This window comes from Phoca vitulina, unplaced genomic scaffold (genome assembly GCF_004348235.1).
Source record: "Phoca vitulina isolate PV1807 unplaced genomic scaffold, GSC_HSeal_1.0 scaffold48, whole genome shotgun sequence".
NCBI classification, from domain to species: domain Eukaryota; kingdom Metazoa; phylum Chordata; class Mammalia; order Carnivora; family Phocidae; genus Phoca; species Phoca vitulina.
The window spans coordinates 106,498-119,826 of record NW_022589751.1 but is presented as its reverse complement, the minus strand read 5'-3'; the positions used below and the strand labels follow the sequence as shown (position 1 = coordinate 119,826).

The 13,329-nt window shown below is 50.5% G+C and overlaps 2 protein-coding genes across 5 annotated transcripts in view; one reads left to right on the top strand and one right to left on the bottom strand.

The window, feature by feature from the left end:
- ARHGAP22 (Rho GTPase activating protein 22) overlaps nt 1–13,329 on the top strand; it is a 170,224-nt gene that overhangs the window by 77,718 nt on the left and 79,177 nt on the right. For all 4 annotated transcript variants that reach the window (XM_032432209.1, XM_032432210.1, XM_032432212.1 and 1 more), the window contains one exon: nt 4,164–4,251. In XM_032432209.1, coding sequence (XP_032288100.1) covers nt 4,164–4,251 — 88 coding nt within the window. The remainder of the gene's footprint in view (nt 1–4,163; nt 4,252–13,329) is intronic.
- Nucleotides 11,639–13,168, bottom strand: LOC116649448 (40S ribosomal protein S3-like). Its single transcript, XM_032432213.1, is given in 2 exon segments — nt 11,639–12,032; nt 12,034–13,168. Coding segments are annotated over 2 exon segments (894 nt in total). The 5' UTR covers nt 12,567–13,168; the 3' UTR covers nt 11,639–11,671.

Sequence of the window (13,329 nt, the reverse complement as noted above, 5' to 3'; positions counted from 1 at the left end):
TAACTTGTTGAGATTTTTCATCAGGAATGGATGTTGAATTTTTTCAAATGCTTTTTCTACCTCTATTGAGATGATCATATCTTTTCTCTTCTTTACTTTATTAATATGGTGAATTACATTGATGGGTTTGGGAATGTTAAACCAACTTTGCATACTTGGGACAAACCCCAGTTGCTCATTATGTGTTTTCCTTTTTATATATCGTTAAATTTGATTTGCTAAAATCTTGCTGAGAATTTTTGCATCTATGTTCCCAAGGGATATTAATCTGTAGTCTCCTTTTCCTGTAATGCCTTCAGCTGGTTATATATAAAGATAAAGCTGGCCTCATAAAATGCATTGGAGGGGCGCCTGGGTGGCTCAGTCGGTTAAGCGTCTGCCTTCAGCTCAGGTCATGATCCCAGGGTCCTGGGATCGAGTCCCGCGTCGGGCTCCCTGCTCCGCAGGGAGCCTGCTTCTCCCTCTGCCTCTGCCTCTCTCTCTTTCTATCTCTCATGAATAAATAAATAAAATCTTAAAAAAAAAATGCATTGGAAAGTAGGCCCTCTTTCTCAATTTTCAAGAAAAGTTTGGGTAGTATTGGTATTACTTCTTCTTTAAATATGTGCTAGAATTCACTAATGAAGCTGTCTGAGCCTGGAGTTTTGTTTGTGGGAAGATTTTTAACTACAAATTCCATTTCGGCATAAGATAGGGGCTATTTAGCTATTTCTTCCTGAGTGAGCTTCAGTAGTTTCTGTCTTTTTGGTCCATTCTACCTAAGCTGTCAAATTACTAGCATAATGTTGTTCTTAACATTACTTTATCCTTTTAATATCTGAAGACTCTATAGTGATGTCACTTCTCTCATTCCTGATACTGGTAATCTCTTTTTTTTTCCTGATTAGTCTGACTAAAGGCTTATCAATTGTGTTGATCCCTTCAAAAAACCAGCTTTTGGTTTCATTGATTTTCTCTATTATTTTTCTATTTTTCATTTTATTTGTAGCCACTCTGATCTTTATTTTTTCTTTCTTTTACTTTGGGCTTAACTTGTTTTTCTTTATGTACTTTCTTAAGGTGAAAGCCTAAGAGGCCTTTCTTCCTTTCAAATATCAGTATTGAATGCTGTAACTTATCCCTTAAGGACTTCTTTTGCTCCACGCCCAGCGTGGAGCCCAACCTGGGGCTTGAACTCACGACCCTGAGATCAAGACTCCGAGATGAAGGGTCAGATGCTTAACCAAATAAGCCACCCGGGCGCCCCCTTTAAGTCCTTCTTTAAAGGCATTTTATAGATTTTTGTGTCGCGTTTTCCTTTTTATCCAGTACAAAGTACTGTTTACTTCTTTTATTTCTTTTTTGACCTATGGATTTTTTACAAGTATGTTAATGGGATTTCCAAATATTTGGGGATTTTCCAGAAATCTTTCTGTTATTGATTTCTAACTTCATTCCACTGTGATCAGAGAACATGTGTTGTATTTAAATTATTTTCCCTTTATGGAGACCTGTTTATGGCCATCATAATAAAAGTTTCCTGTGCCTTTGAAAAGAATGTATGTTCTGCTTTGGAGGGGGGCAGCAATTAGGTCAAGTAAGTTGATGGTATTCTTTCAGGCCATCTATATCCTTACTGATTTCTTGTCTCTGTGTTCTATCAATGTATAAAATCAGCCATGTTGGGGGGGCAGGGATTTCTATCACAGAAGTTGGCAAACACTACACATTTGGTGGCCTTATTTTCCTCAGAGAGCCTATGGCTAAACATTTGCCAGCAGCCCCCCTGCCCCCAGACCTGGTGCTCTGTGTTTTGACAAGCTCTAAGGTGATTCTGGTGCCCTGCTCAAAGTTGAGACCTGCCCCGAATGTCTCCACTGGGCGCTTCCTAGGACCCCTTCCGTGTCTTACTACTTACTGTCACAAGAGGATTGGGAAAGCACACTGCCTCAGCTCCCCTGCCTCTCTCCCCACCCCCACTCCCACCCAGTGCCTGAGCACAGCGCTAGGATCAAAGCCATGCTCTTGATGTGTGCAGGCAGGAGGGATCTGGGCGGCCCAAAGCCAGTTCTGAAGTCGCCTTGCTGTGGTAGGAGCCCACTGGGATTCACCGGGTGAGAAGAGAACGGTGGGTCCCAAAGTCCAGGCTGGCTCCCCACAACAGCTTCTTGCACAGAGTCAGCCCGCAGCTGCTACCACAAATGAGAGGCAAAGCACTCCCGCATCAGACATGGCTGGCTGCACCTGGGCTTGCCCTTGCTAGCAGTGGGACGAGGAGCTGCTCGCCTTACCTCTCCAACCTCCCTCTGCTCGTCCAGGAAGATGAGAATAGTAGTACCTGCCCCATGCGGCCTCCAGAAAGATTAAATCCAATCATTTCAACAAAGAGCCGGGAATATAGAACAAGCTCCATAAACAGTAGCTATTACTGCTTTTCTGTGTAGCTGGAGTAGAAAGTAACATCCATGTCAACAATGTTATTCCCATTTTATGGATGACAGATTTCAAGGCACAGAGGAATAAAGCACAGTGCCCCAAATCACACAGTTACTGAAAGAGCAAATACCAGAGGCCATCCCGTTAGCCAGCGATGGATCTTGTCCACACCCTCGAATGAGCACGTTTCACCATCCTGGGGCTGCACTCCTAATTTATTTCCAGTAGCTCCAGATTTCCTAGCAAGAAAGTAACTGATAATTCAGTTACAACAATTACCAGCTGGTTCTCTGGCTTATTGCTGTAATTTCTCTAAAGTAAGTCTGTGTGGGCAAAGACATGGTCCTGCCTTTACATTGCTTCTGCAAGAAAAGGTCTGTCCAAGGGTCCCTGCAGCACAAGACCCCAGCAGCCATGGAGAGGCTCCCAGGAATTGCTGGGAAAAGGTGGCGTGGGGAGATGAGCGCTCTGTGAGCACACGAAGGAGTTGGGAGCGGGAGGCGACATGATCGTGCCCCTCACCGGGGCAAATGCAGATGCAAGGATGCTTTGTTGTAAGGACTTCCCAAGTACTCATTCATTCAATGCTCACAACAGCCCCACAAAGTACTATTATTATCCCTACTTCATGAATAACAGAATTGTGAGGTTGCACAGAGGGGTTAAACAATTTGTCTGAGGTCACAGCCAGTAAATAACTGAGCCAGGATTTGAACCCAGACAGTTAGGCTATAGGAATGGAGTTTAAAATAGGTTTCTCATGGAAAGAGCCCAAAATGTATAGTCAGAGTCACCTGCTGTCTTAAATGAGCAAACCTGAACATGAGCAAAATGAAGAAAAGCCACTGTCAGTCACTAACAGAGAAAGGGAAGCTCTGCCTAGCCCTGTGGGTGGGCAAAGGGCTGGTGTAAAGGTGGTTGTGACATCACCCCATCTAGAGCAGGACCCCCTGAACATCTGGTATCTCAATGCCCCTGAGAAGTGGGAGTTACTGTGCCATTGTCCCGATGTGGAAGCTGAGATTCAGAGAAGTTAAGTGGTCTGCCTGAGGTCACACAGCCCAGAAGTGTAGGGCTAAGACTCAAACCCAGCATACTTGTCCCTATACCCCATTCTCTTTCTCTGCATCTTTTATAGCCTGACTGCTGGATTCCAGCATTGGAGAGTAGGGTGGGCTCACCCCCTGTCATGGACACACACGGGTGCCCCAGGCTCACGGTGGCATGATCTGTGCTGGGTACCTCCTCTGTGGTAGCTGACTCCCACTGAACAATAAATGAAATCCCACCCACCGGGAGGGGGCAGGGCTGGACTCATCGATCTGTTGATCCTCCCTCCCATGGCCGTCAGCTCGGGGCCAGTTCCATACAAGAAGCCAGCCCCGGTGTGCCAGCATTCCTGTCCCTGACCCTCTACAGCCTTAAACTCAGGCCCCAGGAAGGCTGCAGATGGGTGCATTGGAATGGGCAGTGAGGGGGTGTGGATGATGGGGGCCTTCCTCCCTGCTCCAGATTCGCGTTTCCGTGCCTTAACCAGGGAGTAACAATTCCAGACAGTCCCGGCCCTGCCTGTGGGCAGACTCTTGCAACCGTGTGTGTAAACCATAATGCCCACTCCACTCCACCAGGGACCCCAGGCGGGCTCCTCGTGGTACCCAGTCTGACCCCTCAGCCCCACCCTCTCTCTCCAGGAGCCCTTTCCCCTCCATCTCATGCCTCCTGTGTTTGTGTCTGTCTCTTCGTTTTAGGGATTTATTTCTCTACAAGGGACCCGGGTGACTGAACTTCTTCCTGGCCCTGAGGACCCAGGGAAGCACCTCTTTGAGATCAGCCCAGGTAGGCCTGAGCATCTTTCGGCTCTGTGCTGGGGGCGGGGGGGGCGGGGGGGGCCTGGCGCTGGTGGCCCCGATTGGGGCATCACCAAGCCTCTGGCCCATAAAGCAGACCTCCTTCAGGATGCTCCTCCCTGTAGGAACATCAGCGCTGTCTCCAAAGACAACTCAGAAATTTGGGCCAAATCTAGAGAATATTGTAAACTTGGGCGAGTATTAGAAAATCCAGTTGGGGCGCCTGGGTGGCTCAGTCGTTAAGCATCTACCTTCGTCTCAGGTCATGATCCCAGGGTCCTGGGATCGAGCCCCGCATCGGGCTCCCTGCTCCACGGGAAGCCTGCTTCTCCCTCTCCCACTCCCCCTGCTTGTGTTCCCTCTCTCACTGTCTCTCTCTCTGTCAAATAAATAAATAAAATCTTTTAAAAAAAAAGAAAGAAAGAAAGAAAGAAAATCCAGTCAACTGAGTAATTAGCTTTTGGGCGAGAGGAAAATATGGATTTTAAAATTCACAATAAATGCAAGGGAAACCAGTCAATGGGGACATCTTAAGGCAAAGGTCCAAACACAGCATCTGGATCATATGCAGTTAAGTCCAGGGAAAACCCACCAGCACAGGTACAGAGCGTTAAAGTAAGCTCTTTGGCGAATCTCAGAACAGAGAATGGCGACGTGGTGGGAGGAAGGGAAATATTTTAACCCAAGGAGCCTTGTCGTGTTAGCAGTTACAAAACCATCTTTTAAAATTCCCAGTTTTAAAATGTGATCGTTGCGGAACGAAATAGATGTGTCTTGAAGATGAGCCAGTCTGCTTCTAGAAGGGCTGCTTCCTCAGGTGCTGTTTTTCTACCTCGGCTTCCCCTAGATGCAGAGCCTGAGACAAGGCTCTGAGCAGTTTATTCAGAGGGGATTCCCAAAAAGTAGGGGGAAGGGAGCAGGGAGGGAGGAAAGCCATGCAGGGTGTGCTAGTGAGCTGACTGCTGCTGTGGGAACCCAGGTTCTATTCCAGCAGGGGCGGTGAAGACTGCGGGGAGCGGGCCGCGGACCTGTCCCACCCCTGGAGCGAGGAGGCTGGGGGTGACCCACCTGCTTCCACCGTCCCACTATTAATTCCGCCAGCGGCCTCCCGGGAGCTAAGTCCGGCATCTCTGGCCTGCCCGAGGCATGGCCAAGCTCCCTACAGACAGAAGCCTTGAGGGAGCATCGCCCTCGTGCTTGGGAACAGCGAGAGCTGGGGCTGTGAGCAGGGCATGGGTGACGGGCGACTAGTCATCCGGTGCCACCAGCATGCCGTCCTCATTTAGACTTCCTTCTGGGAAGCGGTGGCTGTGAACTGAGTGTGCCAGGGTCTCACTGGGCTCTGTGAGCCAAGCGGTTTAGTCTCCAATCAGTCTGAGGGGTTGAACCGACTATCAGCCGGGCACCAAGGGAGGGATCAGGCCAGGCTCAGGCCAGCCAGCCCCAGTCCGTGGGGAGCCGCAGTGAGTGCAGCCAAGCCTGGGGCAGGGCCCTGTTCACCTCTGCTCTGTCCACACTGGGAATTACAGAAGACACAGGCAGAAGGTGATGTGCAGGGAGCCCCTCCCCAATTTCACGTCCTGGATGCAAAATGCAAGAACCCACGGTTTCATTTGGGTTTTCCTACATGGGTATTTAATCTACTGCAAAACCCTTGGTACTAAAACTGCACATTGGAAGGGGGCAACAGAGGGGTCCCAGAGTGTGGAGTGGAAAAGAGAAGCTTGGTCGACTATGGAATGGGGGCAAAGGCTTCTGCAAAGAAGATAGGGAAGAAATGGAGAGGGCTGTGAGGTGGACAGGGCCCGGCCATCTGCGGGAGGGGGAGCAGGCCCGGGAAGGGAGGCTGGGGGATGGGCCAGGGGCCCTGGGCTTGGCAATCAGGGAAGAGGAAGGTGGTGAGGCTGGAACTGAAAGGTAGAGGTCAGCACACCCTCGCCATGAACTCAGCAAGGCCCTGAGCGTGTGCCCCAAGGACCAGATGGGAGAAATCACCAGTGTGCATGCTCTTGGTCTGGGTCAGAGCTATTTACAAGGATTTCTTTGCCTGTGGGGGGAAGAAGACCCATTTGCCATGTAAGGCAACATTCATGGGTCCTGGGGATTAAGATGTGGACACCTCTGTGGGACCATTATTCTGTCTACCCCATGCTCAAAACATCCCTCTAAGGGAGAAGTCCTTTTATGACTGTTTTATTTAAAAAGACCCTGGGGGTTAGAAAGGATAAGCAGCTTGCCCAAGGACGCACAGCTAGATGGTAGCAGAGGTCAGGGCTGGTATCCGTCGCTACCCCCCTGCCTTTGCACACGCAGCCCTCCTGAAGTCCTGGGGGCCCGGTGGGGGTGGGAGTGGGGGTGAAGGCAGCTGTGAGGCAGCTCAGGGAAAGCGGGTCGGTGGTGGGCAGAGAGGGGTCCACTCAGCCTTTGTGGAGTACTGAGCCGGAAAGGCTCAATGGTCTCTCCGGGCCCATCATTGTAGCTGCAAAAGGCCAGGTGGGGTGTGTGTATTGCCACACCCAATACCCCGGAGGGGAACACTTAACAACTCTTAGAAATGTGGCAGAACCCAAGTAGGATAATGCATAAGATCAACTACATGAATTTTAAGTTATAGTTCTATTTTTGTTCTTCAACAATATAAAAAAAATCCCAAGTTTCATCAAGATAGAATTAAAAGAGGCAATAGAAGAGGGGGGGAGAAAATTATACTGTGAGCGCCCTCTAGTGGAGAGACCTGCCAATTACATGACAGGCCTTACAGGTCCTCCTACCTACACCCCGCAACCCCTATTTCAACACACCACTATTTCAACCAGGCCCCACCATGATTGTGGCTGGGCTCCCACAGAAACTAAGTGGTGGGACTGAAGCTTGAGCCACCTCTAAACCAGAGTCTAAACCAGAGTCCTGGGTCAGGTGGAAGGAACGAAGCCCCAGAAAGGGGCTGGGACTCAAGGATCCTGGGTCTCCTAACCACCTGGCCTCTTCTGCCCAGACGGTTGCCTAGTGTGATCTTGTGGTTTGGATTAAGATAGATATATATAGATACAGATATAGATATTTGGTGTTCACCCTGGTTCCAGGCACATAGTTCCTAAAACCCTCAGAATTTCCTAAGTGAAGACAGTGGTAAAGGTGTCTTTTGTTATGTTAATGAGATGACTTTTGGAGAGCCCCCAGGTCATCTAAGGATGGATACTGGTTATCAGGGGAACCAACCAGGTGTTTAGAAGATTGGAGCTTTCAGGTCGACCTCCGGGTAGGGAGAGGGGCTGAATATTGAGTTCAGTCACCAATGGCCAGTGATTTAATCAGTCATACCTATGTAATGAAGCCTCCATAAAAAAAAAAAAAAAGGAGAGGGTTTGCAGACCTTCCAGGCTGGTGAACACGTGGAAATCTGGGGAGGAGAGGGCACACAAGGAGGGCAAGGAAGCTCCACATGCCTTCCCACATACCTTGCCTTATGCAGCTCTTCCATCTGGTTGTTCCTGAGTTATATCTTTGTATAATCAACCAGTGATCTAGAAACGAAAATGTTTCCTTGAGTTCTGTAAGCCGCTCTAGCAAATTAGTCAAACCCAAGGAGGGGCTTGTTGGAATCTCAGATCTATGGCCCATTGGTCAGAAGCACAACATGGCCTTGGCGATTGGCATCTCAAGGTGCGGGGAGGCAGTCTTGTAGGACTGAACCCTTTACCTGTGGGATCTGACATTTTCTCCAGGTAGACAGTATGAAAATAGAGTAAGTTGTAGGATGCCCAGCTGGTGTTGGAGAACGGCTTGGTGATGTGGGGAAAAACCCACACACACTATAATTAGTGACCAGAATTTTACCTGGCACACCCCACTGCCTCCCGGCCCTTTGAAAGCTGTCTGCCCCTTGCAGACTTGATCCTGCTGGGCTCCCGGTCCTGGCAAAGTGGGCATCCACCCCAGGCCATGTTTAGGAGTCCCTCCATATACACAGGGGCGGAGTGAGGAGTAGAGAGGCCTGCTTTGGCACTGTGGACAGAAAGAGGTGCTAAATCCACAAGATGCTTGTGTCTGATGGAACGAGTTAGGTAATCAATAAAGCAAGCGCAACTTGTTTCAAATATTCTTCTTCTGGTATTAGCACAGTGTTAGCAAAGGGAGGCAGGTCAGTTGCCTACAGGGGTTTAGATGGGAGCCCTAAGTCTTTCTGGTGAGTAAACTCATGACTATCATGTCTCCTCCATCACTGGTATGTCTTTCGAGAGTCCTGATTGCAGGTGAAGCCAGCTCAGGCTAACTCAGGCAAAGGGAGAATGGGCCAGAGGTTGTGGGGCCGCACAGAATCATCGGGAAGCTGGGGCACTACCTGTGGAAGGGGCAGGCAGAGGGCTGCTCAGTGGTCCTGGAGGCAGGAACGGAGTGCAGGTCAGTACTGTGAGCTGGAAAGGTTGAATCCCAGCGACTCCTCAGTCCTGGTATCGATTGCTTAGGTCGGGAGTCTTGGTCTGTGTTTGTGTTTTGGCCACAGGCCTGGGCCTGATGACACTGGGCTGCTAAGGAAACGCCTGTCCACTCCAGCGTCTGGACAGGCCCTCCCACTGAGACTTCACACAGTGGGAGCAAGGAGGCCCCAAAGGGACCCTGGTGCCTTCACGAAGGGAGAGGAGGTGACCATCTCCACCAACATGCACTTCACCAGACACAGTCTATGGTTCTGTTTTTTTGAGGGCCAGGTGTCACGTCATTGGCCTTGGCCTCTCTGCACACCGGGCCCCAAGATGGGGTGCCTTTCCAGGCGCATCTCCTCCTGGGAGCGCAAGGACCCCAGCATGTGGGGCTGAGGATGAGCCCTTGTGGGACAGGAAGGGCCGCTGCCCTGAATCTGAGGGGACGGACAGAGGAAAGTGCTGTCTCCTTGAGCAGGAAGACACAGAGGATATAATGGCTGTTCCGAAGTCTGGGCCCCATTCCCACAGTGGAACGCCTGTCTGCTTTGGGCCCGCAGACTATCTTTCTCAAGATAAAGCGCGGCAGACTCCAGTGGAGGCCGCCCAGTTCAGAGGCCTGGCAGGCACTCCACTCTCCCACGGAGCTCCCGGACTGCCTCCCCTCAACTCCTCAAACACCCTGAGGGCAGCCAGCCCTGCGTGGGGGGTGCCTCTGACATCTTGGGTGTTCAGCTCTAACCAGGGTTGGGGGGTTGAGGTTATAGGCAAAGCGAGCAATGGCACTGCGTGGAATTCAGGGAGCTGTCAATTGGGCCCAAACGTGGCAGCGATGCAGATGTTCCCCAGGGGCAGGCTGGTGTCTGCGTGCAGAAAGGGGGGCCCTGGGGAGAGAGTCAGGAGGCCGAACCCAGGCGCCACCTCTCTTCACGCCTGCTTTCTGCACTCTCCCAGCAGGGCATGGTGTCCCCGTAGCATCTGGTTCTAGCTGATGTTCCAGACTGCCCATCTTGCCAGGAGTCAGGACAAGTCACTGAATATCCCTGTGCCTGTGTTTCCTCACTTGTAAACTGAGGGTAGTAATAGAGCCGAGGGCCTCGGGTTTTGGGGAGGATGCAGTGAGATACCCGAGCCCGGCTCATAGGAAGTACCTGCTATTTTTACATCCTTCCCTCCTCCCTGCAGTCTCTCTGTTTACCATTATTATTAATCATAACAGTACAGTCACTGCTTAGCTAATACCTGCAAGTCAACAATTCCGATACAGTGTGAGTAGTGCTCTGACAGGTGTCCCCAGGGCTGAGAGCCCAAAGCTAGGAGGGAGGGTGACTTGCCTGGGGGGGTTAGGGAAGGTTTCACTCTTCCAGACGACCTCCAAGGTGCCACCCAGAAAGAATGGGTTCTAGCAGTTTCTCACAGCTGCATGGGGTCTTTGAAGACGCTCTGGGCCCTACGCTTGCAGCTGCCTGTCCTTATCCGCCAGCAGCTCGGAGCAGTTAGGAGCACTGCCACCCACTATCTCTGAGGCCTGACCTTGAAACGAAGCCAGCGCACACAGATTACCCCGGAGAAGTAGACTGATACCGCGCTTCTGACCTCCACAGAGCATCGCTCATCTCATTAGCCGCCTCCGGAGCGGGATGCTGAGCTCGGCCTATCTCGGCACCTGGTACCAGCCAGCCTGCGTATCAGCCTGACCTCACGAGGCCCCGCTGAGTTTGCCTGCCAAGCGCCAGACGATGGGTAATGACTAGAAATGAAATCAGATGAGAAGTTCACCCGCGCTCCTCACCCCCAGGAGTGGGAGAATCAGCAAGTCCGAGAGTGGTTGCTTGGACTTCCCGGCTTTGCGGTCCGGCCCTCCTGTCCTAACCTCACTCTGCCCAACTAAACACAGAAACAGGTGTGGGAAGCTCCCCCCAGGGTCCCTGGAAATAGATGTCCTTGAAGAGGAGCGTTCAGTTCATTCTTTTGGCCAAAATCAGGCTCCAGAGCAGCTCTGTTCCATAGAAACCTAATGCAAGCCACATTTGTAATGAAATGAACCATCCTGTTGCTCAGTGACACCAGCCACATTCCACATGTGTCTGGTGAACCGAGGTGCCCAGTGAGCTGCAATAAGGAGGTGACTCAGTGTAGTGCTTGGCATAGAACAGGTGTTCAGCAAGCACCCTTAAAAGGAAAGAGAAGTGGGGAGGGAGGAAGAAGAACTGGGGAAAAGCCTGGGCTTTGGAGTCAGACCCAGATTCAGCTGCTCGCTGATTTGGAGAACTTGGACCAATCATTTAAATTCTGAGTCTTCTTTCCATTGTCTGATAATAGAAATAAGCTTGGCAAGATAGCTGTGACCATCAAGTGAACTAAGATACATGGATGTGCAGAGGACACTTCCCCCACTTTCTGCTACCTGTTCTCTCTCTCCTTCCTTCCTTCCTTCCTCCCATTCTTTTTCTTTCCCCTTCCTTCTTTCCTTCTTTCTTTCCTTCCTTTCTTCCTTCCTCCCATTCTTTCTCTTTCTCCTTCCTTCCTTCCTTTCTTCCTTCCTTCCCTCCTTCCTTCCTTCCTTTCTCTTTCAACTCCTATCTGCCATACACAAGCAAGCTTCAAATAAGATTTCAAATTTCTTTAGTCTATTGTTTAAAAAATAGGAATCTTAGCTCTACAGCAGTTATTCTCAGACTTCCCTGTGTTCCAGAATCCCCTGGAGGGCTTGTTAAAACCAGGCTGCTGGGCTCATCCCCAGACTCACGGATTCCAGAATTCTGGGGTGGGGACTGAGAATCTGCATTTACAACCATCTCCCCCAGGTGATGCTGAAGCTGCTGGTCTGGGAATCACACCCTGACAGGTCAAAAGAGAACTCACAAAAGAAAAGAATACATTTCCTATTGAATACCCTCCTCAATGGCACTGTTTTCCTGCTTGTTGAGGACGGAGCCCTGCATTATTTTTTTCTTTCTCAAAGATTTTATCAAAGGTCTTTACAGATTAAAATCCAGTCTCCAGATCCAGCTGCCAAAGGGACCCTGTTATGCTGTGGGTACATCTCTGTTCCGAGATGGGGGTGGTGGGCAGTATCTCATCTTTGGGTTCCACAATGCTCCCATGATCTGGCAGGGGCTTCTTAGGGCCAATCTTATCACTTGGGTCCCAGGGAAGCATGACCTTCACTTTGACGCCCAGCACCTCCTGTCTGAACAGCACATGGTGCACAGCAGTGTCAACATAGTTGTTAACAGGGTCCCCACTGTGAATCATCAGGCCATCCACAAACTTCATGGATTTAGCCCTCTGTCCTCGGAGTTTCCCAGATACCACGACCTCACCGCCTTTGGCCCCACTCTTCGTGCACACCACGGCAGGCCCTCCACACAGCGAGGCCTCCTAGGAGTTTGTAACGCAGAGATTCTGCCTGGGCAACAGCACACGGACCTCTTGTGGCCACCTTTTCGGCACAAAGCTCTACACTGCCCTCAGGGAAACCAAACCTCTTCTGAACCACAGCAGTCAATTCCCGGATCCGCCGGCCCTTCTCACCAAGAACATTCTGCATCCTGGTAGCCAAGATAATGATTTCTGTCCTGGTTGGCGTAACTCGGACCTCAACCCTGGAGTAGCCATCTTCAGCCAGCTCCCGAGGGAGGAACTCATCCAGTTCAGCTTTGAAGATGCCATCAGCGACAAACTTCCCCTTCTTGGAAATTTGCATCGCCATTTTGCCGCTGTGCGCCGTGGAAAGGAAAGGCGAGCCCTGCATTTGTATTTTGCTTTGGGCCCCACTAATTCTGCAGCCAATCTGGAGGACAGTGGAAGAGCAGCTGCAGGGGTAAGGAGCCCAGAGGCTGTGTTTACAGAGATGAGTCTGGAATAAAGAAGGTGCCATCCGGGGCCATGGCCAATTCTGGCACTGTGCTAGGACAGACTGATGCAAACGGGCTGTCTCCAACACGGGAGGAGGCTGGAGGCCACCACACTTACCTGCAGCTCTGAGCTCCCCGCCCCAGACCCCCTCTCCACAATAAGCCTCTTTGAGGATAGAGTTCAAAAGCCAGACCCAGCACCTACTAGCTACGTGACCTTGGGCAAGTTGCTGACTTCTCTGTGGCTCAGTTTCCTCATGCACAAAACGCGGATGATTAAACTATCTACTGCTTCGGTTAGGAATGGGGGTGAAGGAGTGGGTGGGACTGGAAGGGGTAGCAGAGGGAGACTCAGGATGATGGTACAGTTAAGTGTCTTGACTGCGGTGATGGTTTCATGCAATAAAATTGCATAGTGCCCCCCTCAACACACACACACACACACCCACACATGCACACACACACGAGTCCAGGTATGAGTGGTGGAATCTGAATGGCCTGTGTGGATTGTACCAAGGTCTGTTGCCTGGTTTCAATATTGTCCTGTAATTACGTAGGGTTGTTTCCCTGGAGGAGGCTGGGGGAGGGTGCACAGGACCTCACTGTACATTTACATTTCTTTGCAACTGCCTGTGAATCTAGAATTATTTCAAAATGAAAAGGTTTTTAAAAATACCTACCCACCCCACAGTGCTGTTGTAACATTGTGCAGCTGTAGCTTAGGGTAATATCTGTGGTAAGTATTCCATGAAGTTCGACAAGTAGTATAACAGGGTGCCTGCAAGA